Here is a 27,023-nt window from a genome sequence, read left to right as displayed (position 1 = left end):
GCCCTCAGTAGAGTAGCACAAGCCTTGGGACCCTGCACCAGGAAGGTCACAGCAGCTGACTGGGCCAGGGTCCAGGCCTTCCTACCTACCAGCACACCCAGTGGTCAGTCTTGCCACAATAGAAGGGCCCAGACAGGCCATATACGGGGCATGCTTAGAGTATATAGTGCTGCTGTCCAGAGGGATGTGCTGCTGGGTTCCATAAGGTATCTCTTACATAATGCCACTCCTCCCAAATTCAAGAAACATAGCCAATCTACTTAATACTTAGAAATAAACACAGAGAACTAGGAAAATAGAGACAGAGGACTATGTCCCAAACAAAGGAACAAGACAACCTCAGAAGAAGAATTAAACAAAGAAAAGATACACAATCTGCCTGTTAAAGAGTTTTAGGTAATGATCATAAAGATATTCAATGAACACAAGAGAGAGATGGAAGAACATAGTAAGAATGTTAACAAAGAATTAGAAAATATAAGGGGGAACCAAATAGAGCTGAAGAATACAATAACTAAAATTAAAACTACACTAGAAAGAAATAATAGTAGATTTGGTTATATGGAACAGATCAGTAAACTAGAAGACTGAATAGTGGAAATCACCTAAGCTGAAGAGGAAAAAGAGAAGAGAGTTTTTTTTTTTTAATGAGGGTGGTTTAAGAGACCTTTGAGACAATATCAGGTATACTAACATTCACATTCTAGGGACCCCAGAAGAAAGAAGGAGGAAGAGCCAGCAACCTCAGTGTCCACTGATGGACTAATGGATAAAAAGGATACATACATATACATATACATACACATATACATATATATATATATTCAGTGGAATCTTACTTTGTTGTTGCTGTTTAGTCACTGAGTTGTAGCCAACTCTGTGCAGCCCGGTGGACTGTCCCCCATCAGGCTCTCCTGCCCATAGAATTTCCCAGGCAAGAACACTCGATTGGGTTGCCATTTCCTTCTCCAGGGCGTCCCTGGTGGCTCAGATGGTAAAGAATCCACATGCACTGTGGGGGACCCAGGTTTGATCCCTGGGTTGGGAAGATCCCCTGGAGAGGGCAATGGCTGCCCACCTAAGTATTCGGGCCTGGAGAATTCCATGGACTGTATAGAATCTGTGAAGAGTTGGACACACTCAGAAGCTTTCACTTTGCTTCTCCAGGGGACTGTCCCAACCCAGAGACCAAATCCACATCTCCTGCATTTGCAGGTGGATTCTTTACCACTGAGCCACCGGGGAAGCCCTGGAACATTACTCGCCCATTAAAAATAAAATCTTCCCATTTTTGACACCATGGATGGCTCTAGAAGCTATTATGCTAATGAATAAGTCAGAGAAAGACAGATACCACATGATCTCGCTTATATGTGCAATCTAAGAAGGAAAACAAAATAAAGTGAAAACAGACTCAGATACAGAGAAGAAATAGATGTTTGCCAGAAGGCAAGCTTGTGAGTGTGGACAAAATAGGTGAAGGGGATTAAGATATTCAAATCTCCAGTTATATAATAAATATATATATTAGGGTTATTTTACACAGCATAAGGAATATGGTCAATAACATTAATTTTGTTTGGGAACAGATGGTTACTACACTTTTTAATGCTGATTACTTCTTAATGTATACAAATGTCAAATTCTGTAGTACATTAGAAGCTAACACAGTATTGTGCATTAATTAATATTTCAGCTTAACAAAAAAGAAAAGAAATACTAATTTCTCTTCTCCAGGGGATCTTCCCATCCCGGGACCGAACCCAGGTCTCCCACATTGCAGATGGATTCTTTACCAACTGAGCCACCAGGGAAGCCCATTGAGGAGAATGGATGGGTTAAGTGACTAGAGAAATGTTTGGGGGCAACACTGAAGCCTTAGAAAAGATTAATTTTCAATGTGTAATTTTCCTCCAGCAGTCATCGGTACCCCAGATAGAAACAAGTTAGTTTAATTCCTGCAGGGTTGTCATTTTGGCATGCCAGTGTAGAAGAAGATGGCAGGGAGTGAGAATCAAATTTAGGATATATGCAAGAGATTGCTTGAAATTATGGACCACCAGATCTAAAGTGGATAGGAAGAAAAGTGAAGATAGAAGAAATGCATAAGGAGAATGAGAAAGTAATGGATTGATGGACTTGAGATTCGGTGTGAACATTTAAAAATTATTGGAGAAATGAGATAGTAAGCTCAGAGGATGAGAAGTTTGGAGTATGAAGTGAATTCCTGTGTCATATGTCATATGATGTGATGACAGATTCCAGGATATGATCTTAATAGTATAGAGTGCTTTGAAGTGTGGTAGAATATCTTGAGAGATAAGGTCAGTAAACTTTAATCCAGCGCAATGGGCTTTTGAGTCCTTTGGTATGATAGTGGGTCTTAAAATAGGGAAAAAGACACGTGACCATTGTCTGAATCATTAGTGAATGAGAGTGAGTCATCAGAAATTTAATAGATAGGGGTTGAACTGAACGCATTGTTTCCAAAGATCAGGAGCTTATTCAAAAGGGTGGAAGTAGTAAGCTTTCTCACTTGGTTTACTACAAATCTATCCCTCTCCGCATGGCACTTCTCCTGTCCATACCCTTTTGCATACTTAATCAGGTTACTCTTGTGATGGCATTCCCTTTCTGTAAAATCTCCAAAAAATTCTTTTGCCAAGAAAATAAAATTGAGAGCTCTAGCCTGACCTTCAGAACCTTTCATGATCTAGCTTATCCTCCTTCAAATGTCTTTCCAGCTTGTCATCTGTTCACTTAATGTTCACCACATTCAAATAATAACCAGCTTCAATTCCCCTAAACACTCCACAATTTCCTTTTTTTTCTTGCATCATTTTGTTCATATTGTTTGTGCTGTCTGAAATGCTTTTCCCACCTTGCTGCTCATTCAGTGCTTACTTGTCCTTCAAGGCCTCACATCAGATTTCAACTGTCATGAAGAATTTCTTTACTCCTTCCAATGGCAGTCATCTCTCCTTCCCCTGGGCATTAATAGTGATTTTAATGAATGCCACTTATTCTTTTCTAGTGTTTAAGTATTTGTGTATGTTATCTTCTTAGACTATAAGCTCTTTTGAGGATAAGATTTGCATCTGATTTTCCTTGCATCTCTTCAGTATTTTATACAGTATAAATGTGTGTGGAATAAATGAATTAACTTTTAAGTATCATATTCATTTTTAAAAAAACTTATCCTTCAGTTCACTTTATTAGTAGGTAGTCATGTCTGTTAATAAATAAGAATTTAATTAAAGAGAGAAAGTTTGACCTTCTAACTTTGTCACAGAAATTCTTTTAAGTGTATATATTATGTTTATATTCACAGCCCCATGCAGTCATTCGTCATACCATTAGATCTACAAACAGGAATGCCAGAGCTGAACGGACAGCTTCAGAAATCAATTGTATGTGTTTGGTATACATTTTCAATTGGTGGTTTTGGAGGGTTGAGCTGATTGTTCTTGTGGGATTTTTTGTAGTAATAAAATCTCAGGCTATCTGCGGCTATATTCACACAAAAACAGGATACCTCTGAAATAAAGGTTGCTTTTCTGGTTGTAGTGAAATTCCCTTGGTTTACAATTAAATAGTGTTTACTTTCTAATTATAAACCTAATACATGTTAATTGCAGAAAATTTGCAAAAAGAAGAAAGTAGAAAACTAACATTGTCAATAATCATCACTCGACACCAGCCCACAGATAATATTTTGCTGAATTTCCTTCAAATTTTTTCACATGTAGTTTTACATGGCTGAGTTTATACTATGCATAAAATTTTGCCTAATATAGTTAGAAGTATTTCCCATATATTAGCCTAGGCTTTGTAACTGTTATGTTTAATGGTTTTATCCTCCTGTATTGAGTTGATGTATTGTAGTCCCTATTGTTGGATATTTGGGTTGGTCTCAGTTTTTTAAGTCAGATTAGCACCAAGGTGGATATTTTCTAAAATGCATATTTAAAAGGAGAAATTTATTTTTATTCAATAAATTAATTATTGACTTAAAAATGTTATATTAACAATATTTGTCATTTTAGCCACATTAATTTGGAAGAACAGATTTACAAAGAATTTTTAGGAAGAGTATACTGACTTAAGTGCATAATTGTTTCAAAAGAGATTTAAAGGTATTTTACATTAAAATAAGCTGTAAATAAAAAATATAAACCATAATGGAGGAAGGTAGTTAGAATGATTGCAGATGTGTATTTTGTTTTCTTGAAACCAAACATTTCTAGCTTTCTATACGCAGCTTTGGAAATCTAGGTCAATGGAGAGTTAGAATATCCTTCCCATATCTGTTATTTCAGTCACACATTTTCATAGTTAAACTCATAATTCAAGATTTTCTGTCTTTCTTAGTCCCAGATTGCTGATACTTTTTATGCTATCTTCTTATACTATCCCCAGCAAACTCTCTGAGTTTCAAATACCAGACAGAAAAGCAGCTGTTTATTTTTATATTTTAAAATAAAGCTATTATAAAGCTATTTTCTTTATACAACTGTATAGTATTCAATTAATGTAGTGTAAATGTATCTTTCCTTATAGCTTTTGTTTTCGGGGTCGTATTTAGTAAGGCCTTCCTGATTTTAAGGTTATAAAAGAATTTTCCTTTTGTTTGTTTTTTTGTTTCATTTTTTATCAATACTTATATCTTTGTTATAAGGTATTATTTGCTAGAAGGTATGAAATATGAATTCAACTTCAGTTTCATTCTAAATATCTACTCATTTGTCTTGATATTGTTTATTAAAAACTGTTTTCATTAATAGATTTGATATGCCATCTTTATTATATACTAAGTTGCCACATACATTTTAGGGCTTTTTCTGGAAATTCTGTTCTCTTGCACTAATATACTTAGTCCTATGCCAGTCACATACTTCTGGTTATTATGTCTTTATAATACCTGTTAAAATGTGTTAGAAATAATCCTCCTCCTATTTTCCCTCACCCCCTCCACACACACACACACACACACACACACACACACACACACAGTTGCAATTCCTTTTTAGTATATCTGGCCGTTGTATTTTCCCCACATAAAACATAAGAATCAGTCTACTGAGTTAAAAAAAAAAAAACACCTCTCAGCGTTTTTACTGAGATCTCATAAATTTGTACACTAACTTTGGGAGAATTGACATCTTTATGATATTCTGTCATCTTAATCAAAATAAGCTTCCTCAGAGAGCTCAAAGCTTAGTTCTTTTGTAAGTGTCCAGAGTACTGATTCCTTCGTGGAATTTGCCCTGTGTGCTGCAAGTACCAAACAGAAGATGGTAGAGTTGAAGGTCATTTTATTGGTCTGTCTTTAAATTCTCCCAAGTCTTCTTTTATATCCATCAGGGGTGTTTCATAGTTTTGTTTTTGTTTAATAGATTTTATACATACCTTGTTAGTTCTTGTTCTTAGTTTTTTGTTTCAGTTTTTTAAATTAAGCTAGTAACTTACATACAGTAAAATGCTTAAGTGTACTGCACAGTGAATTTTTAAATTTGTATACACTCATGAAACCACCAACCAGATCAACATTATCAGAATCTCTGAAGGATTCCTCATGCTCCTTCACAATCAACACCCTCCCATCTCCCTGTATCCCCCTGCCTTCCCACTGCCCTGGCTAATCACTATTCTTATCTCATCACTATAGATTGGTTTTTGTGGTCTTGATCTTCAGATATTTAGAATCAACTAATATATACATCTTTTGCCTGATTTCTTTTGCTCAATATTATGTCTGTGAAAGTCATTCATGTCATGTGTGCCAGTAATAGTTTATTTTTTCATTGTAATGTTGTATTTCATTGTATGATTATAGCATAATTTATTCATTCTTCATTTTGCTGGCATTTTTATTTGTTTCTAGTTTGGGGCTATTATAATTACTGTAATCATCCTTACTCTGTGTTTTTAGTGAACATAAATAATGGTTATCAGTTCAGTTCAGTCGTTGAACTCTTTGTGACCCCATGGACTGCAGCATGCCAGGCTTCCCTGTCCATCACCAGCTCCTGGAGATTTCTCAAACTAATGTCCATCGAGTCGATGATGCCATCTAACCATCTCATCCTCTGTCGTCCCCTTCTCCTCCTGCCTTCAATCTTTCCCAGCATCAGGGTCTTTTCCAATGAGTCAGTTCTTCCCATCAGGTGGCCAAAGTATTGGAGTTTCAGCTTCAGCATCAGTCCTTTTAATGAATATTCAGGACTGATTTTGATCACCTTGCAGGCCAAAGGACTCTCAAGAGTCTTCTCCAATACCATAGTTCAAAAGCATCAATTCTTTGGTGCTCAGTTTTCTGATCTTGGCCTAATCTAAGACCACTAGAGTATAGTCCAGCGAAGTCAGATTTATTCACTCCTTGCAGTGAGGGAGAACACACACCAGAGGAACCATGGAACGTCTCATTAAATAGGAAAAGAAGAATTACAGAGTTTGGGGAGAAAGTGGAAATTAAGTAAAATTTAAGTGAAAACTTAAAGCAAAGTAGGGATGTGTGTGAAAAGATCTATACTATAAAAATAGATTCAGAAGCCTGTTTCTTTGGAAACTTGAAATGTTGTATTCAGAAACTCCTTTAGTTGAAGGTCTGTATCTACATTGGAAATTAAAGCTGCTTCTCTCTATCAGTAACTTAAACCTTCCAGGTGAGAGTGGACTGGTTCATTTTAATAAATATGATTTAATAAAGCAAAGCTTCTGACTGTCTTTGATATTAGAGACTGATATTTCTCAATAGGAAAGCATGGGTAATTCAGAGAGGGGATCATCATGTGATACTTTACCTATGCAGCATATCCTTGGGAGAAACATTGTTTCTTCTCGACTTTGCATTTGGATTTGTGTCTGTCTTCCCAGTCTGATGAATGGTCAGGCAGATTACTGTCTCATTCTGATTAGATATGGGTATATGACCTGAATTTTCTGTTTTTTAAAAAAAAATGTTTTTATCTGAAAAGCCAATTTTTGGTTGAGTGCAGTTGATACTGAGAGCTCAGCCTCTGAGCACGGGTGCCAAATCAAATCTCAGAGACAGAATTTTGAGTGAGATAGAAAAGAATAGCTTTATTGCTTTGCCAGCCAAAGCAGAACACAGAGAGCTCCTGCCCCAACTGTGTGTCTCAATCTGGGAGAAGTTTTATAACACAGTGGTTCAGGGGTGGGTGGGGTTGCTGAGAGATCAGAGTGTGCCCAGGGCCTCCACTCCTCTAATTTAGTCTCAAGTAATCTTCTTGATTACAAACAAAGATCATGGCACCTGGTCCCATCACTTCATGGCAAATAGATGGGGAAACAGTGGAAACAGTGTCAGACTTTATTTTGGGGGGCTCTAAAATCACTGCAAATGGTGACTGCAGCCATGAAATTAAAAGACGCTCACTCCTTGGAAGAAAAGTTATGACCACCCTAGACAGCATATTAAAAAGCAGAGACATTACTTTGCCAACAAAGGTCCGTCTAGTCAAGACTATGGTTTTTACAGCAGTCATGTATGGATGTGAGAGTTGGACTATAAAGAAAGCTGAGCGCCAAAGAATTGATGCTTTTGACATGTGGTGTTGGAGAAAACTCTTGAGAGTCCCTTGGACTGCAAGGAGATCCAACCAGTCCATCCTGAAGGAAATCAGTCCTGAATGTTCATTGGAAGGACTGATGTTCAAGCTGAAACTCCAATACTTTGGCCACCTGATACGAAGAACTGACTCATTTGAAAAGACCCTGATACTGGGAAAGATTGAAAGTGGGAGGAGAAGGGGATGACAGAGGATGAGATGGTTGGATGACATCACTGACTCAATGGACATAAGTTTGAGTAAACTCCAGGAGTTCGTGATGGACAAGGAGGCCTGGCATGGTACAGTTCATGGAGTTGCACAGAGTCAGACACGACTGAGCGACTGAACTGAACTGAATCTTCTTGATGAACTAATCTGGTTCTTTTAATATAGCCTTCTGTGGTGTTTCTCTGCTATGAAGAGTGCTGACCTCTTAAAAGACCTTAAAGACTTTGTTATGTGTGTCTCTTGAGGTAGAACCAGGACCCTGCCCCAAGAGCTGCACTTTTGTTTCCTGGCTATCCCCCTCCCCCATATTTGCATCCCTTCCCTTCCCAGGTTGAATCTGCCCTTTGGAACTCTGGGAATGTGGGGGAAGCTGAGTTAAAGGAGATGGGGGAGAGAAAGGCTTCTGTGCCCAGGATTCTGTAGGGTCCTGCTTGGTTTCACAGTTACCTAGGAAACCAACTAACTGCAAAAAAATGGCACCAAAGGGGATTTGAGAGGTGTCAATAAAGAAAATGACTGCCCAACTATTGGTTTAAGTGTATGATTTTAGCTGACTCACAAGTAAATTTTAGCCAGGTGTTTGGGCTCATACCAAGGACTGAGGCTACACAGAGCAGTATTAAGAATAGACTCTACGGATATCATAATTAAGAGGTAACAAGTAGTCTGTCAACAATCCAGAACCTTCAGCTGACAAGGAGGAAGAAAAAACTGTAGCTAAAGAACTATAGTATTAAAGTATGCACATTAAAGTATGAAAATCAAAGTCTTGTGTCATCTTGCTCCATTGGACTTGGACAAATGATTCTTTTCACATTGTCATCAGCTTGATTCAACAGATTTGTGTAGAAATTGCCTTCTTGCAGTCATCTATTTCTGAAGATTGTCATCTCCAGTTTGAGATTTCCTACTGAGACCATCTTGTGTTGATTTAAATTGGCCCATGTCTCTGCAATTAAGACAAATTAATACAAGGATCATTGCTCTGTTTTACCATTGTATTAATTATTAACAGTACCTGGCAAGATTCTGTTTATTGAATTTAGAGAAAAGTTTCCCAGAAGACAGTTTCTGAGTTCTAAATCATGAAAAGATTATTTCAGAGGAAACACTGCTTGGATATGTTTGAATATAAAACTGTGTACTGTACAAGTCTCAGATATATTCATCTGTGATATTGTAGGAACTGGAGCTGGGGCAGTATTCTTCGATGTATAAGATACTCAGTTTTGGGTTTATTGAGAGAGAGTTAATGAGCCCCTGAGGAAGTTGACCTTACTTTCATTCAAGCCAAACAAACAAACAAAACCCATTTTAGGCTAAGGAGGTCTAAGAATTTCTAAAAGTTTATCCAAGTTAAGTTTGAAAATTCCATTTGTCCTTTTTATTTTACATGAAGACTAAGAATGATAAAGGTGATAGAGGTTTTGAGGAAAATTTATTGTCTCATAAACCTCCTTAGTAACAGTTATAGACAAGTGAGTGTTTACTAGAGAAGTAATTAGAATTTTCCCAGGTAGGAAACACAAACTCAAGCAACATTTTTTGGCCATTGTTAAGGTTGAGCCTTTTTAAACAACCTTTGAGCCATTCTAGAAATAGATATACAATAACTAAAGAAAAAGCCTTTGTTGTCAGGAAAACTAGTTTTGAAAAATTATCTGAAGTATAGCATACCCATATATTCCTCAACATTGGTGTTTGTTAAGCTGCAGGTTGCAACCCAATCCATGACATCAATTCAGATTTTTTTCTAAGGCACAAAATAGAAAATTTTCAACTGCATCAGTTGGATTAATAAATACTATACTACGAAACTTGTGGAATTTGTTTGTTGTTTTCTTAGCAATTTGACAGTGTCAACTACAAATTGAGGGTTTGAATCCCTTTGTGGTTGCCATAACTATTGACTTTAAAAAAATGCACAACATGAGTTAAGTTTTATTTGGGGTAAAATGAGGACTGCAGCCTGGGAGACAGCACCTCAAATAACTCTGAGAAGCTGCTCCAAAAGAGTTATGGGGGAAGGACAGTGTATCTGTGATTTCGGTAAAGGGGGTGCACATGCAATCAAGACATACTTTAGTAGAAAGTTTCTGCTGGTCTCATGAAGCTTCTGTTATTCCCAGGAAACAGTCATCACCATGAAGGATTTTAGTGCTTTTCTAGGTATGAGGAGATAGAAGAATTGGGCTTTTGAAAATGCCTATCTGATGACTTGTCCTGCCCGCCCCCTACCCCTGCCCCAAGCACAGGGCGCCTAATTTCTGCTGTCCACGCTGAACTCCGTCAGGGGGTGTGCCAGGTCAGCAGCTGCAGCAGCACATGATTTAATCCTTGTAGAGACAGATGTGTGTGTTAGTCGCTCAGTTGTGTCTGACTCTGCAACTCCATGGACTGTATGTAGCCTGCCAGGCTCCTGTGTCCATGAAATTCGCCAGGCAAGAGTACTGTAGTGGGTTGCCATTTCCTTCTCCAGGGGATCTTCCTGTCCCAGGGATGAGAAGTGCCAATTTGTAGTTGAAAACTGTGATGTGCCTAGATGCATATTTTTTATTTATTTGGTGTTTATTGAGTTTCTTAGAGCTATAAGTTGGTATATTTTATCAGCTGTATAAAATTTGGGGCCATTATTTCTTCAGTTTTTCTGCCCTAGATTCTCTCTTCTGGGACTCCAATTACATGTTAGACCACTTAATGTTGCTTCACAGGTCACTGAGGCTCTGTTCTCCCTGCCCCCCATAAACATACCTAAGGTGTTGTTGTTTTCTGTACCTCAGTTTAGTTTCTGTTGCCCTGATTTTAAGTCCGTTGATGTTTTTTCCTGTTGTATTTTGTCTGTTATTTAAGCCTATCAGTGAATTTTATTTCATATATTTTATTTTCTGGATCTAGACTTTCATTGATATAGATAGATTGATAGAAAAATAGATAAATGGATGGATGGCTAGATGGATGATACATACATGTATACATATATATATACACACATACATATATATAGTTTTTATCTCTACTGAGAATTTCTGTTTACTTGTTGTGTCTATCTTTGCTAATTTCAACAGCTGTGTCACCTCTGAGTCTGTATCTGTTTTTTAAACTGGTTATGATTTTTATTTTTTTTTTCTACTTACTCTGTAGTCATTTTTTATTGTATCTTGGATGTTGTGATACAACATTAAATGTCTGGATTTTGACCTCTTTATTTTAAAGAGTGTCTGAAGCATAAATTAGCTGGTAGGTCATCCCAGTCCTTTCAAGGTCTGTCTTAGATTTTACCACAGTGTTCAGCAGTTTCTCCTCTGGGTGGAAATTCATTTCTTTCCTTTTACTGTGTGATCACTAAAACTTGCATTTAGCTCACAGCACTGTGTTAACTGTTTTCTGACATACCTTGCAGAGTATTGCTTTGCTTGTGGGCAACTTAGTATTCAACTAAAGATTTCTCTAAGGAGACCTCTTGGCATATTTTTATAGTTCCTTCTTAGTTCAGTTTTCTCATTTCTGGTATTCTGCCCTTCAAATTCTCACTGTCTGAGAGGCCCCAAACTACTCCTTTTTCTTGTGCCCAGTGAAACTGTCTTTGGGTTCTGTTTTCTTAGAAAGTAAAAGTGTTAGCTGCTCCGTCGTGTCCAACTCTCTGGGACCTCATGGACTGTAGCTCACCAGGCTCCTCTGTCCATGGAATTCTCCAGGCAAGAATACTGGAGTGGGTATCCATTCTGTTCTCCAGGGGATCTTCCTGACCTAGGGATCGAACCCGGGTCTCCTGAATTGCAGGAGGATTCTTTACTGTCTGAGCCACCAGGGAACACCTCAATTATGGGTATAATAAGTAAAACAAGAATTAGACTTACCCTTCTGCTATAAACTACTAATACTAACATGTGATACAAATATGTGTGTGCATACAAGGTATATGAAGCAATTATTTTGAAGCAGTGGATTATCAGACATCACAGGTTTATAATCTTTGATAGATGATGGTAAGATCCTTACTCACCCTGGCTTTATAGGGGTAAAGAATCTGCCTGTATTGTGGGAGACCTAGGTTCAATCCCTGGGTTGGGAAGATCCCTTGGAGAAGGGAATGGCTACCCACTCCAGTATTCTTGCCTGGAGAATTCCATGGACTGAGGAGCCTGGCAGGCTGTGATGGTTCATGGGATTGCAAAGAGTCAGACATGAACGACTAACACTTATGCCTATAATAAATAACATCTTTTGGAAATAAATGAGGATATATCATAGAAGTCCTCCCCATTTTTGTATTTTATAAGCCAAACACACAGCCAAAGGTACTACTAGGATTTTTATTAAAGTGAAACAAAACAACTTGGAGTCTATTCTTTTTTTTTAATTAATTAATTATTTTAGTTGGAGGATATTTTCTTTACAATATTGTGGTGGTTTTTGCCATACATCAGCATGAATCAGCCATGGGTGCACATGTGTCTCCATCCTGAACCTCCCTTCCTGCCTTCCTCCCCTCTGGGTTGTCCCAGAGAACAGCTTTGAGTGCCCTGCTTCATGCATCAAAGCAGGTCATTTATTTTACGTATGGTAATATACATGTTTCAGTGCTATTCACTCAAATCATCCCACCCTCCCCTTCTCCCACATAGACCAAAGGTCTGTTTTTCACATCTGTGTCTCTTTTGCTGCCTTGCATATAGGATCATTGTTACCATCTTTCTAAATACCACATATATGTGTTTATATACTGTATTGGTGTTTTACTTTCTGACTTATTTCACTCTGTACAATAAGCTCCAGTTTCATCCACCTCATTAGAACTGTGGAGTCTATTCTTCTAAGCAGAACAATGATATTGGAGACTAGCATTCTTTGCCATGAGTCACGGCTATAGTAATTTTAGACTTGTCATAAGGAATTTGATTTTTTTTTTTTAAGGAATACTTTTCATGTGATAAAGTAAAATATCTTAAATGTTTATGTTGTTATAAAAGAAATGAAATTGAAAATTTTATTTTCAGTTACTGATACTGGTATGGATGGATACAGTTGATATTTTACTATATGTTCAATGAGAATTTATGAACTTTCTCTAGTAATGTTTTAAGTCTTGAAATTTGCTAATTATATAATTGTTATGGAAAATGATATTTTCTCTCTTTTCTTTCCATATTTACACATTTTGTAATTTATTTCTAGACCTGCGTGCCAGTATTTCTTGTGACCAAAAGAAAAATACCTTTAACTCATCTCTGTCTCAAATGAGAGAAGTGGTTCTTTGTGAATTATAGTAATGGCTCTTAAATTAAGATTTTTTTATATTAAGAAGTCATTATAAATAAGCAGCTTCTTTTTATTTTATGTTATTTTTGAAAAGTAGAGAATACATTTTATGGAATATCTTTCTTTGAAAATTTTATGACTTAATGTTTTTGTTTAATGTCATGAATTATGTAAGTGCTCTATGTTGCTTTATAAATCTTGTTTTAGGGATAAAGATAACTGGATCCTTTTTGAAAGACCTTTTTTTAGTGTATTTTGTTTATCAAGATTGTATTTAGGAAACTTGTATCTCTATAATGCAAGTGTGTATATTTTAATTTTTTGGTCTTTTAATCACATTGTATTTTAGAATCTTAAAATTCTGTGTACTTCATGAGTAGGTAATAAGTCATCCTTTTCTCTAATTTACAGAATATTTCATATAAAAGAAGTTACTCTATGAGGAATAATTCTAAAATTGGTCTGATTAGGCCAGATCAGATATACATTTAGCAAAATATAATATTAGATTCCTGAATGCTATAGCAATATTTCATTTAACAAATATTTGTTATTTTTAGATAATTAGAAGTAATTTTGGAGGTTTCATCCTGCTGTAAATTTGTAGTTTAAATTAGTCTCAATATAGCCTGGATAGAAACATCTGTAAAGTGTTTCCTTTCTCACCTACTTTTAATTAGCTTTTAAAAAATCTTTTATACACAAAATTGCTGTTTAATTTCCTGATTCCAATCAAGAATTAAGTAGAATTGTTAGGAAAATACCAAATTGTTACTTTCTTTTGGGGTATTCTGGTAGTAAAAAAATGGACAGTTTTTGTATTTTCCTCTTCTCTTCTCTCCCTTCCTCCCTCTCCAATACACACGCTTCTCTTTGCATTTTCAAGATTGATCCTTTAAGTTAAAGTTTCTGAATATCTGTTATATTTTACAGTTGACAAATTACAGTTTGAACCTCCTTTGAGAAAAGAAACAGAAGCACGGGATGAAATGGTAGGACTTATGACTTTTAAAGTATTTTACACATTAAAATTTGAGAAAACTTATAATTAGATATATTTTGACCAAAGAAAAAAGTAATATACTCTTCAAAGCGTTAAGTTTTGATAATGTATTTCACCCATTCCCTGGTAGCTCAGACAGTGAAGAATCTCCCTGCAGTGCAGAAGACCCGGGGTCCATCCCTGGGTCGGGAAGATGCCCTGGAGAAGGGAATGGCAACCCACTCCAGTATTCTTGCCTAGAGAATTCCATGGACAGACAATGGGGTCGCAAAGAGTTGGACATGACTGAGCGGCTTAACACATATTTCACCAGTTAAAGTTTGAAAAAGCTTATAGTTAGGTGTATTTTGACTAGGGTACAGTGTGTAAATACCATTTTAACCATTCATTTTGACATTTCTAAGTCTTGAAGAATTCACATAAAGTTATTAAATACATGGTATTTGATGCTAAGCTTTAAGCTCTCAAGATCTTTTTACTACTGATTCTGTTAGGTTTAGAGTGCAATTTTGCATTGCCTTACTGTTTTTAATATTTATTTGTTAATATAGCCCCCTTTTTTTTAAAACCATTGTTCGTATTTTAGATTACTATTTGGTTAACCCTTTTTCTTATCTAAAAGGAAAGAAACAATAGATAGAGCATGATATTATTAGAGTTGGCCTAGATGTTATTCTAACATCTACTTTATTTTTAACCATTAGTAAAAGTATAGTTTTTAGAGTAACTATCTTCTGTTAGTGGATCTCTTTATTCTTACATTTGGAAGTGGTGCTCTTCCTACTGTATATATTGCTGGACAATAAATTCTCAATTTTCATGGTAGTCAGAAAAAATATGGCACCAATAAATTGAAGATAATTGACTAAAACAGTGCTTAGTCCTCCATGCTAATGGAGTAGTGATGCACATAATTCCAAGTTAACATTTTTCTGTTTTGCTTTGGAATGTACTAGCATATTGGTAAAGAGGGCTTGTCACATTTTAAGCTCTGTTTGTAATCTTCCTTACATTTAAGTCAACTAATAATGAGTTACTGGCATAAATATGTCAAATGACAGCAAGTGTAGCTAGAGGCTAAACAGTTGAAAGCCAAGATGATTAATAATCATGACAAAGAGTATTTTCTTGAATCAAATAAAGTGACTAATATCTGTTATAAGGTAACATGTTTAAACTCTTTTTTACCTTCATAGGGAGTATCATCAGACCCGAATTTTCTGTTACGGTGGAATCCTTTTGTTGATGGTGCAAATACCGGCAAGTAAGTTGTTTTTCTAACATTATTTTACTTGATTGTATAAGGACAACATTTGGTGGTGAGTGATTTATTCTAATAAGTTTTAATTTTTATTCTTATAAAAGTTGTACTATGCCTCTTGTCAGTAAAAAGCTTCTAACTTTTTTTTAATTGCCCAAAGGCATCATGTGTTGATCATTAAGGTTTTAGGGTTTTATTCTCTAAATAAAAATACAGTATGTATAATGTTAGTATACTGAAAGATGAGTTGCATGATGATGTGAGAAAAAGAACCATAGTAGGTGTCAGGAAGACCCAGTTCCATCTCTGTAGTCTGATTTCTTCATATTCTAGACCTGTCTTTCCTCAATGATTAAGTGATGGGACTGACCTGGGTGAGTTGTTCCAAACCTGTTAGTGCATTGCAGTGCCTAGAGAGCTCTTGTGGAAGTACAGATTCCAGGACCCCCACATTAGGATTTCAGGTCTGGGGTTAGCCAAGTATGGCCTCTAAGCCAAATCTGACCCTATTTTTTGTGCATCCCACAAACTAAAAGGATATTTACATTTTTTAATGGTTGGAAAAAATCGAAAGGCAAAGTAATTTTGTTACACATGAAAATTATATGAAATTTAAATTTCAGTGTTCATAAATGAAGGTTAGTTGGAACACAGCCATGCTCATAAGTTTATCCGTAGCTGGTTTCATGCTTACAACATTAGAGTTCAGTAGTTGTGACCACTATATGATTCATAGAGCCTAAATATTTACTGTCTAACCCTCTATAGAAAAAGTTTGCCAACCCTTGCTATGGAATATAGTCTTTGGAAGTGGAATCTAAGAATCCTCAAAGCTTCCCAATTGATTGCAATGACTGGGGATAATTGTGTGAAACCAGTGGGCTAGATCAGTGATTCTCAAATTTTGGTGTGCCTGGAGGATCACCTGGAAATTTTGGTAAAATGCAGATTCTGATTAAGTAGGTCTAGGAGGTACATTTATAAAAGTTTCCTTTGGAATTCCCTGGTGGTCTAGGGATTAGGACTCAACGCTTTCACTGCTGGGAGCCTGAGTTCAATGCCTGGTTGGGGAACTGAGATCCTGTAAGCTGCATGATGTGGCCAGAAAAAAAGTTTCCATGTGTAACTAATGTTGCTGATCTCTGGACCCCACTTGGAGTAGTGAAGGGTTTGATGATAGAGCTATTTGAATGTATGATTCACTGTGGATTCCAGCTCTAAAATTCTGAATCTTTTTTTTAACTGAGTTTAGTTTTTATTACATATTAAATGTAGCAAAGCATAACCACAAAGTAAAAAAGGCTGTGTTCACATTATAAAAGCTCTATTTTATAGTCATACTAACACAGTTTGACAGAATGAGATCTTAGGTCTTCCTGTAGGTTTTAAAGTTACTCTGTGCTGTGATCCAGTTGTCTTTTATATTCCTTGAGTAGAAGCAGATTTTAATGCAGATTTAATGCTCTGTTTTATGTTATGATTACTTAAAACCATCTAAATTGCATTTTTCTCTTTGTGTTAGATCAACCTCAAAACGTGCAATACCACCTCCCCTACCTCCTAAGGTAAGCAACTTAAAGATTTTCAGCAATAAATCCTTGTTTAAAGTTACAATAAGAGTAACTTTATTGAATTTGTTCACAATTCTCTTAAATATATTTAGATATAGTTTTCTTCAAGAGCATATTATGAAGATGTAAAAATATATTTTAAAATATTTCATGATAAATACAGTATCTTTATAGCTATTAGAAAAAGGCAAAGATAAATTATTAGTCATTTAAAAAAATGTTTGGCCACGTTGAAAGGAGAGGAGTTCATCATTTACAGTCCTCATTTATTACTACAGTTGGACATTTCACTAGAGTCACACTTCATTAAGTCATTTTCCTTGCTTGTTTCTAGTTATTAAATATTTCATGGATTGTGTATATGATTTTATTGATTATAAACACATCAGTTTGGGGCTAGGGCTATTAAAAGTCACATGGCAAGTTCATAGTAGTTTTGAGACAGTAACTAAGCTCTTACTTACCTTACTTACTTGGCCCAGTGAATTGAACTATGTAGGAGAAAGAAAAAAAGGCATATTTTCTCTCCCTAAAGTCTTTGATACATAATAATAAAAGTGTTAATGTTTTATGTCCAAATTTATTAAAGTACTTTTATGTCTTATTATCAACTAGCCAAGGATAAACAGTTACCCTGAAGACAACCTCCCAGATGAAGAAAAGTCATCAACTGTAAAACGTTGTCCTGATTCAGAGAACAGAGCTCCCCAAGTTCTCAGAAGACAGAGTAGCCCCAGTTGTGGTCCTGTAGCCGAGACTTCCTCTATTGGTATGGCTAGCAGTATCAGCAGCCCTGGAGTGCATACAGCTAGATACTGTGATCTCGGTAAATAAATCAAAGTGAAAACTGAAAAGAAAGACATTTTGTTCAAATTTTAAAGACTGCCTTTTTTTTTCTTTAGTCAGTCTTGTTACTGTTTAAAGCTTTGTGAAAGTTCTTTAAAATTGCACATGGATGGGCTATAAATAGGTTCAATCCAATTCAACCCTAATTTGATCCCTTACTAAATATTATAAGATCTAGAAAAATGAATGGATGACCCTGCCCTCCAGAAGTTCATGATCTATAGCAAAAGTTATATCCATGCACACATAAAATCAGATAAGACATTTTGTTTTAAGTGTCTCCTACAATAAGTAACTATATGTAACAGAACACCAGAGCTCTCTGAGGGAGATAAGGATAGGGTAGAGAGAAGGTAGGCCCTTGGTGAGCCTTTAATAGTTGGAACCAGTACTGACAGACTTTGTTAGAGAACAAGAAAGAATGAACAAATGCACTGAAGCAGGAAAATCTAGCTTGTGTTGGAAGTACAGCCTAGTATATAGAAGTGTGAGCTTTTGAAGAGTGTATACTGGGAAATAGAACTTGAAAAGGTAGAGCGAAGTTAAAACTCTGAAGGCCTTGAATATCTGCATTAGTAAGTCCATGTTTCACTTTGCTCGCAGTATGGCAAGACATTTGTTGTTTTCACGTATTAAAACCACTGCTATAGTTGCAGTGCTGCTGCTGCAGGATCTAGAGAAAGGCACCAAAAATACTTTAACTCATCTGAAAGTAGAGAATGTTTCCTAATGAAGGATCACCCAAATGGAAAACAAGTACTGGGGGGAAAGGGAAATTCTTTTTCAGGGAAAACTTATTTGTATGGTCATTCAATTTTTAACTTTGATTCTCTTTAGGAAATGGAGATGGTATTTCAAAATTGATGAGTGAAAACACAGAAGGATCAGCGCAAGCACCACAGTTACCACGAAAAAAGGACAAGCGGGATTTCCCTGTATGTAAAACAGGCACTGGGGATTAGCTGACACTAATACTGTGTCATATAAGGGGCATAGTCTATTTAATGCAAGACTTGGAATAACTGGACTTCTAAATGTATGAAGTTTTTTTTAAGGCTTTAAGAGGTCTTAAAGTATTACAAATTATTTTTCCCACAGAAACCAGTAATCAATGGCCTTCCACCGACCCCAAAAGTACTGGTAAGGAATATTTTTATTTGAACCATTTGCCAATTTTTCTTTAGAAGCTGAAGATTGTTTATTTGCTGTTGAGTATCTTAAGATGTTGAAAGGAAGGATTCATAAAATACTGAGGCATCAAATTCATTTGAATATACTGTGCATCCAATCATGTACCCTTATTTAAGCCAGTTAGTTAGAGTTGGGTGAATTTCCACTTTTATAAATATGGAGAGTTGAGTTCTGCAATTAGCCTACAAAGGCCAATTTCTCTTTAATGTGATGATATTAATAGTATTGTATCCTCTTCATTATGTGGGTTAAATATCTTTCTGTGCCTGAAGTCATTTTTACATTGAACTATACACAGTGGGAAGGAACACAGAAGCTTCTGTTCTCTGGCCTTTCAGTAGTACCTCTCTGTAATGTAGTTCAGCCAGTCGTAAGAATGGGTGCCTTTTAAATTGTTTCTTTTCATACAGTAAAAGTTAAGCTTAAATATTAGTCTTTTTGTCTCATCACTATTATGGAGGTAAACTGCAAATATAGCTGTTATGTTACTCAATAAAATCATTGTTTTGCATTATTAAATCTTATTGTAAAGATTATTTGTGACTTAGGTACCTTGAATGTATCATTGACATATGTAGATGTTTTGGTAAATCTGATATTTTTTCTCTAAAATAGAGGATTTCTCAAGGAAAGAGTATGAAACTCTTTTGATAGAAGAAGTTAATATATCAAATATGAATTTTGTTTTGTAATGAGACCATAAGTATATGCACATAAGAGTCAGTTTAGCATTTCATAATAATCTTCAGCTATATTCTAAGAATATAAAAATTATCTAATCAAATAAGTCAACATTTCTTTCTTTTTAAATAAGATGGGAGCATGTTTTTCCAAAGTTTTTGATGGCTGCCCTTTGAAAATTAATTGTGCAACATCTTGGATACATCCTGATACAAAAGGTAACTTTTCTGAAACTTTTATATACCTCTATAACAAAGTCTTTATTATTGGAAAGGATCTTTATGATCACTGAACTGAGGGCTCTTTACTTTAAAAAGTACAACCTAGAGACTAAACAGTATAGGTCTTAATATTTAGTGTAACTACCTAAATAGGTAAACAGTTTTGGTTTAAAAGCATTAGAATTTTAGAGTATACAAGAACAATTCCTGATTAAAAGAGATGAAAGAGATGTCACAACTGATTGCAACCATAATTTGGCATTTTTCTTTTATTTACAAAGACAGTACTGGGCCAATTGATAATCTCAGAGTCAAGATATTAGATAGTATATTGTTTCAGTGTTCTGAATATCCTGATTCCCTTATTTTGATATATCCTGATTTTGATCCTTTTTCTGTGGTTGTGTAAGACCTTTTTGTTTTTTTTTTTTTTAAAGAAATGCACACAAATATTTAGGACTAAAGGGGTATCAGGCTTATAACTTAATTCAGGAAAGGGGAAAATGTGTGTGCAGAGAAAAAGAAGGATAAAAACAAAAGTAGCAAATGTTGACATTGTGGAATCTGCATGAAGTATATTCAAGAATGCATTGTATTATTATAATGTTTTTGAAAGTCTGAAATGATAAAGTAAAATTTACTCTTAAAATTTTAGGCCATGTGATTTTAAAGTGAGGAAGCATAACACATGGGGAAAATTTAGAATCAAATATATATGGGTTGAGTTCCCTAGCTGTCATTACTATGTGACTTGGAGAAGATACTTAATATTTCTGGTTCTCAGAGCGATCATTTATAACATAAATACTCATAATACTCACCTCCTTGCAATGAAGAAAGGAGCCAATCTGGTTGTCTGGGAATTAGCAGAGGTTAGGCAGTGGAGGGTATTCTGGAAATGTTTGTTTCCACTTCAACACAGTCATAAAGATAGGTTGTGTAATTATCTGTTTTATGTGCCATCATTAGAAAGTATAACAGAAAATAATATTAACAGTAAGCAAATTTTTTTTAATGTTTGTAACTTTTTATTTTGCTAGAAGTTTACACTTACAGAAAAGCTAGAGAAATAGTATAAGAAACTCTGATATACTCAGAATCATCAAGAGTTTCTTTTTTTTAACACCCTCACCAACACCATACTGTTTATTTATTTTTATTTAAGTATAGTTGATTTACAATATTGTGTTAGTTTCAGGTGTACAGAAAAGTGATTCATTTATACACATACATATATTCATTCCTTTTTAGGTTCTTTCCCATATAGGTTATCACAGAATATTGAGTAGAGTTTGCTGTGCTACACAGTAGATCCTTGTTGCTTTTCCATTTTATATATAGTCGTGCTTGTGTGCATCTTTTTGCCACATTTGTTTTACTATTTTCCATCTGCATGTGCATTTTTTTTTCTGAATCACTTGAAGGGTGAGTTGTGGACACCATGCTCCTCTTCCCCTTATACTTCACTTTGTATTTCCTAGGAGCAAGAATCATCTCTTATATAATCATAGTACTATTATAAAGATCAGAAACTTTATCATTGATATAATACTGTTTTTTAATCCACAGCCCATATTTAAGTTTTATTAATTATCCCAGGAGTGTCTTTCATTTTCCTCTCCCTCTTTCTTCCCCCAAGTCCAACATCTAGTTCAAGTTCACATGTTGGATTTGCCTGTCATGCCTTTAGTCTCCATTAGTCTGAAAGTTTCTCAGCTTTTCTGTCTCACTTGATCATGCCATATTTTGAGGCTGCTTATTTTGTAGAATGTCCCTTAATTTGGGTTTGTCCGGTGAGTCCTCGTGTGTAGATCTAGTTATGCATTTTGGGAAGGAATATCACAGAAGTGTTTTTGTGCTCTTCTCAGTTCATCGTATCAGGAGGCACTCGGTATCAGCGTGTCCAAGTGCTGGTGACATTAGCATTGACCAGTTGGTTCAGGTGGTGTTCACTAGCTTCCCTTCTGTCAAGTTCTTGTTTTTCCCTTCCTAAGTAATTGCTTAATTAACTTCCCAAAATAATTGATAGGTAGCTAGTGTGGAGATACATTGAGACTTGATAAATATCCTCTTGCTCATCAAGCTTTCACTGACTAGTTTTAGTATCCATTGACAATCCATTGGCATCTGTTAACAGTTTTACTTTTTTCTCATTTATTCACTGTGTTTGAGTAAGATGACATATAATGAAAATTTTGTTTTAAAAAGTTTTATAGTAAGATAAAGCAGAGTTAGTAACAATATATCTACTGTTTAAAAAATGGAGAATTGGGACAAGAGTTAGAGGAGGTACCATGGGTTTTAGAAAATAATTTTTGTTTGGATGAGTGGGTGGTTATCTAATTCTTAATACCATTAAAATATAAGGCCATTATTTTAATGAATGATTTCAGAAAATGTTAGTAAATTCTGGTGATTTATCTCAACTATTTTAGATCAGTACATTATTTTTGGAACTGAAGATGGTATTTATACATTGAATCTCAATGAGCTACATGAGGCAACGATGGAACAGGTAATTTAGGAGTTTTAATTCATAAAATTAGCTTGGACTAATTGAATAAAGGAAATATCTTAATTTTAGGTCAATTTTTATGGGCCCCAGTTTTAATTTTTATGATTTAAATATTTAAAGTGGTGAAATTGTACTCTTTATATGTTCATGTCTGAGGATTTTTTTCCATAAGGTTGTAGTAATTTATTGAAAGAGAGAAATAGTTTTTTTGCTACTCTTTCAGACTGTTGAAATTTGGAGGTTAAGGGGTAAGGGAATGAAATTGGAGGGTTTTAATTATCTGCTTTTTTCTTAATAGTTATTTCCACGGAAATGCACTTGGCTGTATGTTATCAACAATACTTTAATGTCATTGTCAGGTATGTATATGATGAAAATAATGTGCTAAATAAACGATGGACAAGCAGAGAAATGTAATTTTAATATATATTATTTTAAAATGTTGTTATTTAGGGTAATTATAATCTAGTATAGTTAATGTTGAGGCTTGTAGGTGTTTCTGACCAGTGTAGAGGAGGAAGAAACCCTGTTGTCAGCTAAAGCTGTCCCACACGTGCCCAAGAACTACACAGTTGGGGCACATGACAGTGATTGTTCCCGAGGCTGTCTCCACACAGTCACTGCTCCTGCCACCCTCCCTGCCTTCCACTGAGAATCAGCAGTTGAAGGGAAGGAATCAGAGGACCTAGCTGCTTCCTTCTCTTTAATCTTGAGCCAGTCACTATCTCGTCTCTTGGCCTCAGATTTCTTTTTCTTTTTTTCATAAATTGTATCTACTTTAAAATGTTTTTAATTGAAGTGTAGTTGATTTACAGTGTGTTGATTTCTGCTGTACTATACAGTATTTCAGTTATCCATATATATATACTTTTTCATACTCTTTCCTTTATGGTTTATCACAGGATATTGAACGTAGTTCCCTGTGCTGTATATAGTAGGACCTTGTTTGTATATTCTGTATGTAATAGTTCACATCTGCTAAGCCCAGACTCCAGTCCACCCTTCCCCCTGCCTCCCCCTGTTGACACCCAGTAAGTCTGTTCTCCACTTCTCTGAGTCTGTTTCTGTTTCGTAGATAGGTTCTTTGTGTCACATTAAAGCCCACATGTAAGTGATACCATATGGTATTTGTCTTTTTCTTTCTGACTTACTTCACTTAGTGTGATCATCTCTAAATCCATCCATGTTGCTGCGTGCAGTTTCCTTAATTGTAATTAATATGAGGAAGATAGTAACAATAACAACCTCACAAGATTGCTGTGAGGATTAAGTGAGATATAAAGAATACTTAGTTAACTGTGAAAACTTAATAGATGTTCACTGGTAGAATTCTGGACCACACATTTATTAGCCAACTTGGACCAAAACTTCATGAAGTCTTAAAAATAATCATACGGGTTTTGGAGCAACCTATTCTAATTTTGTTGTTTGTGTTCTTCTTTTTTTTGTTTTGTTAGGGATAGATGGGTGATGTTTTAAGCTTTTTTTTTTCCCCAATCCTTACCTGCCAAAAACAATTTTCTTACGTTTTGAATTTAAGTGGCTACCTAAAGGTTCGCTACTTGCTTTCATTCTGATAGTAGAGTTTAGTTGGCTCTCTCTATCTGCATGTACAGCTTCAACTAACTGCAGATAGAAGTTTTTTTTTTAAATTCTGGAAAATTCCAAAAAGAAACAAAACTTGAAATTTGCCAGGCACTGGGTCACTGCTTATATAACATTTGCATTGTATTAGGTATTATACATAATCTAGAGATAGTTTAAAGTGTATGGAAGGGTGTGCATAGGTTATATGCAAGTGCTTCATGACATCATTTTATATGAGGGACTTCAGCAACCTCAGATTTTGGTATCTGCGGGGGTTCTGGAACAATACTTATGGTGGGACCACTGTACAAGATAGTTAATTATTTCTCTCTTTCCTTAATCCTAATGCTGTCATCTATTAAAATAGCACTCATCCCTTTCTCCACTTTGAATAACTAAGTTATTCTAACATTTCTTAATTTTTTTTCAGTTTTGTTTGATATTCTGACGATTACATCCCAGCTATTATTTACTGTACTGTCAGACTTTTTGTTATTAAGTATACCTTTCAGCTACTCATGCTTTAAAACATCAGTGCTGATACAGTTTTAACTCACTGTGAATTGTGGCTAATTTAAGAAATGTCATTTTCATATTTTCAGTTTTGTTTGATATTCTGACGATTACATCCCAGCTATTATTTACTGTACTGTCAGACTTTTTGTTATTAAGTATACCTTTCAGCTACTCATGCTTTAAAACATCAGTGCTGATACAGGTTTAACTCACTGTGAATTGTGGCTAATTTAAGAAATGTCATTTTCATAATTTTAAGTATGTGTGTGTGAGTGTATATAACTTAAACTCTTCTACTAACTATCACCTAGTAGAGATTCTTCAGAAATTTATATATTTGAGCTGATGACAATGTTTACAAAGAGCATCTTATTTGATTGTCCACAAATGTCTTTTCAAAAACTAGGGTCCTCAAATGACTGTTTATTCTCTTTGATTTTGAGTCCCCTAATTTTTTTTTACTTTTATCTAATAAAATATTAATATAGCATATTATATTATGAAAATAAACCTAATTCTGTTTGAATTAACAATTCTGAATTGTATTCATATAGAATCACTTTCCTCCAACCGCTTTTATATACCTGTCTGTGTGAATAAGCTTAAAATCTACAGAGAGTACATTTTATATATTTATAAAATAACTATAGAAAGGCAGGAAAAAAGCTAGCCTATGAATTAGTTCTTTCCAAATTCTACTTAAAATGACCTGTGGAACTGAGTGAAGATAGGTAGCAGTGCTCAATAAGAGAAAACGTTTTGTTTAACAGTCTGCATTTCTATACACAAGTGTACATACATGTAATGTGTTAGTTGCTTAAGTAACTACTTATATATAAAGGGGGACTGGAGAAAGGAAGGGTGGTATAATGTTAGGCAGAATGCTGTATTTTGAAAAGATACAGAAAATTTTGTGAGGATAAAGTCACTCTTTTACAGAAAATTTTGTGAGGATAGTCACTCTTTTTCATGTTTTCTCATAGTAAAATGATTGATACTATTTGGGGCTGTTATAGTACCATGTCATATATAGTAAGGAGTCAGATATTTACCATATCTCCCCCCTTTTTAATGTGGATTAAATAAATGGTTTTGATTATATAGAAATCATAGTCCAGCTATCCTGAATAATGATAGCACATACTTGTAGTCCTGTTACATCCTATGGCATATAGTATTAGTTTGCTTTACTTTTCTTAGTATTTCAATGTTATCTTAAGACTTCTTTCACAATCAGTTTTAATCCAAGGTAATGTGGTAGATTATTCATAAATAGAAGTAGCTCAGAAAGATAATGTAGTGGTTATATAGTTTTCCATGTTGTACTGAAATAATCACATGTGCATCATTGTGACTCAGCCTATTTTGCAAAAAATGTTTAACAATTTCTTTTTCTATGTTCACTTCATTAAGGTTTACATATATTCTGTCCAGATCACCTATTAGTCAGAATATATCTAATTTATGTATTGGGAAACTCAATTATCTGTTACTTTCCTAAAACTTATTTTACTTATTATCTTTCAAAGTAGTACTAACTATGTATTTTTGTTTATGTTTTTCTGTTTTGCTTGGCTTTTTGAACATGTCTGGATTCATCATTTTAGAAGGTAATTATTATTTCTTTTGCTTGAAAATTATATTTCTGTTTTAAATAATTCTAATAAAAATAACATGTTTCTCTTTTATAGGAAAAACCTTTCAACTCTACTCTCATAATCTTATTGCTTTGTTTGAACAAGCCAAAAAACCAGGACTAGCTGCCCATATTCAAACTCATAGGTTTCCAGATCGCATACTACCAAGGTACTAAATATTTTGATTTTGAAAGGTAGTTTACATTAAGTGTCATATAGAGTTCAAAAGATAAGTGCTTTGTAACTTGACTGTCCATGACCATCACCCATAGAAGTTTTATGATTTAAATTCCCAGGCCCCACCTCAGACCTATACTATCACATAGTTTTGAGTCATAGTTTAAGATGGGTTTTTTTTTAAAGCTCCTTGACTAATTCGGATGGAACTGATTCACAGATCACTCACTGTTTGAGAACCACTGTAGTAGAGTACATTTATGTTGTCCTGTGTTTACAGAAAGTTCGCTTTAACCACAAAGATTCCTGATACAAAGGGCTGCCACAAATGTTGCATAGGTGAGTAAATACTATTTCTCAAGCTGAATGGCTAGAACTTTTAACATCTTTAAAATCATCTTTAAAGTTCTTAGAGTATTAAATAAAGGAAGGGAAGCTTTATATTTGTTTTAAATAAGGAGGTAAGGGGCCACTGAAGCTCAGGAATGTATAGTGAAACTTGGCATAAAAGCACTTGAAGATAGTAGCCCTGAGCTGCTGCTTTCTCGGAGCACAATGTTCCTCAAATTTTTTTAACCACAGTCCCTAAGCCTCTATCTCTGCTAATATCCTAGCTTTCAGTTAGCACTTACCATTTATTTAACAGTTATTGAGTAGTGCTTTATGAACAGTATTATTTCAGGATTCTGGCCAACTCTGAAGTTAGAGGGAGCAGTCCATACAAGACCACTCTCACTTCTGTTACCAATTATAAGC

The 27,023-nt window shown here is 35.1% G+C and overlaps 1 protein-coding gene across 1 annotated transcript in view; it reads left to right on the top strand.

Annotated features, from left to right (window-relative positions):
- MAP4K5 (mitogen-activated protein kinase kinase kinase kinase 5) overlaps nt 1-27,023 on the top strand; it is a 114,784-nt gene that overhangs the window by 68,007 nt on the left and 19,754 nt on the right. Inside the window, exons 14-26 of the mRNA XM_070469107.1 lie at nt 3,332-3,410; nt 13,995-14,053; nt 15,261-15,328; nt 16,848-16,890; nt 17,512-17,665; nt 18,580-18,677; nt 18,841-18,882; nt 19,748-19,832; nt 22,271-22,350; nt 22,649-22,709; nt 26,061-26,063; nt 26,145-26,259; nt 26,548-26,606. Coding sequence (XP_070325208.1) covers nt 3,332-3,410; nt 13,995-14,053; nt 15,261-15,328; nt 16,848-16,890; nt 17,512-17,665; nt 18,580-18,677; nt 18,841-18,882; nt 19,748-19,832; nt 22,271-22,350; nt 22,649-22,709; nt 26,061-26,063; nt 26,145-26,259; nt 26,548-26,606 — 946 coding nt within the window. The remainder of the gene's footprint in view (nt 1-3,331; nt 3,411-13,994; nt 14,054-15,260; nt 15,329-16,847; nt 16,891-17,511; nt 17,666-18,579; nt 18,678-18,840; nt 18,883-19,747; nt 19,833-22,270; nt 22,351-22,648; nt 22,710-26,060; nt 26,064-26,144; nt 26,260-26,547; nt 26,607-27,023) is intronic.

This window comes from Odocoileus virginianus, chromosome 6, assembly GCF_023699985.2.
Source record: "Odocoileus virginianus isolate 20LAN1187 ecotype Illinois chromosome 6, Ovbor_1.2, whole genome shotgun sequence".
NCBI classification, from domain to species: Eukaryota; Metazoa; Chordata; class Mammalia; order Artiodactyla; family Cervidae; genus Odocoileus; species Odocoileus virginianus.
The sequence above is the reverse complement of the archived record's forward strand: the minus strand, read 5'-3'. Positions and strand labels throughout refer to the sequence as shown.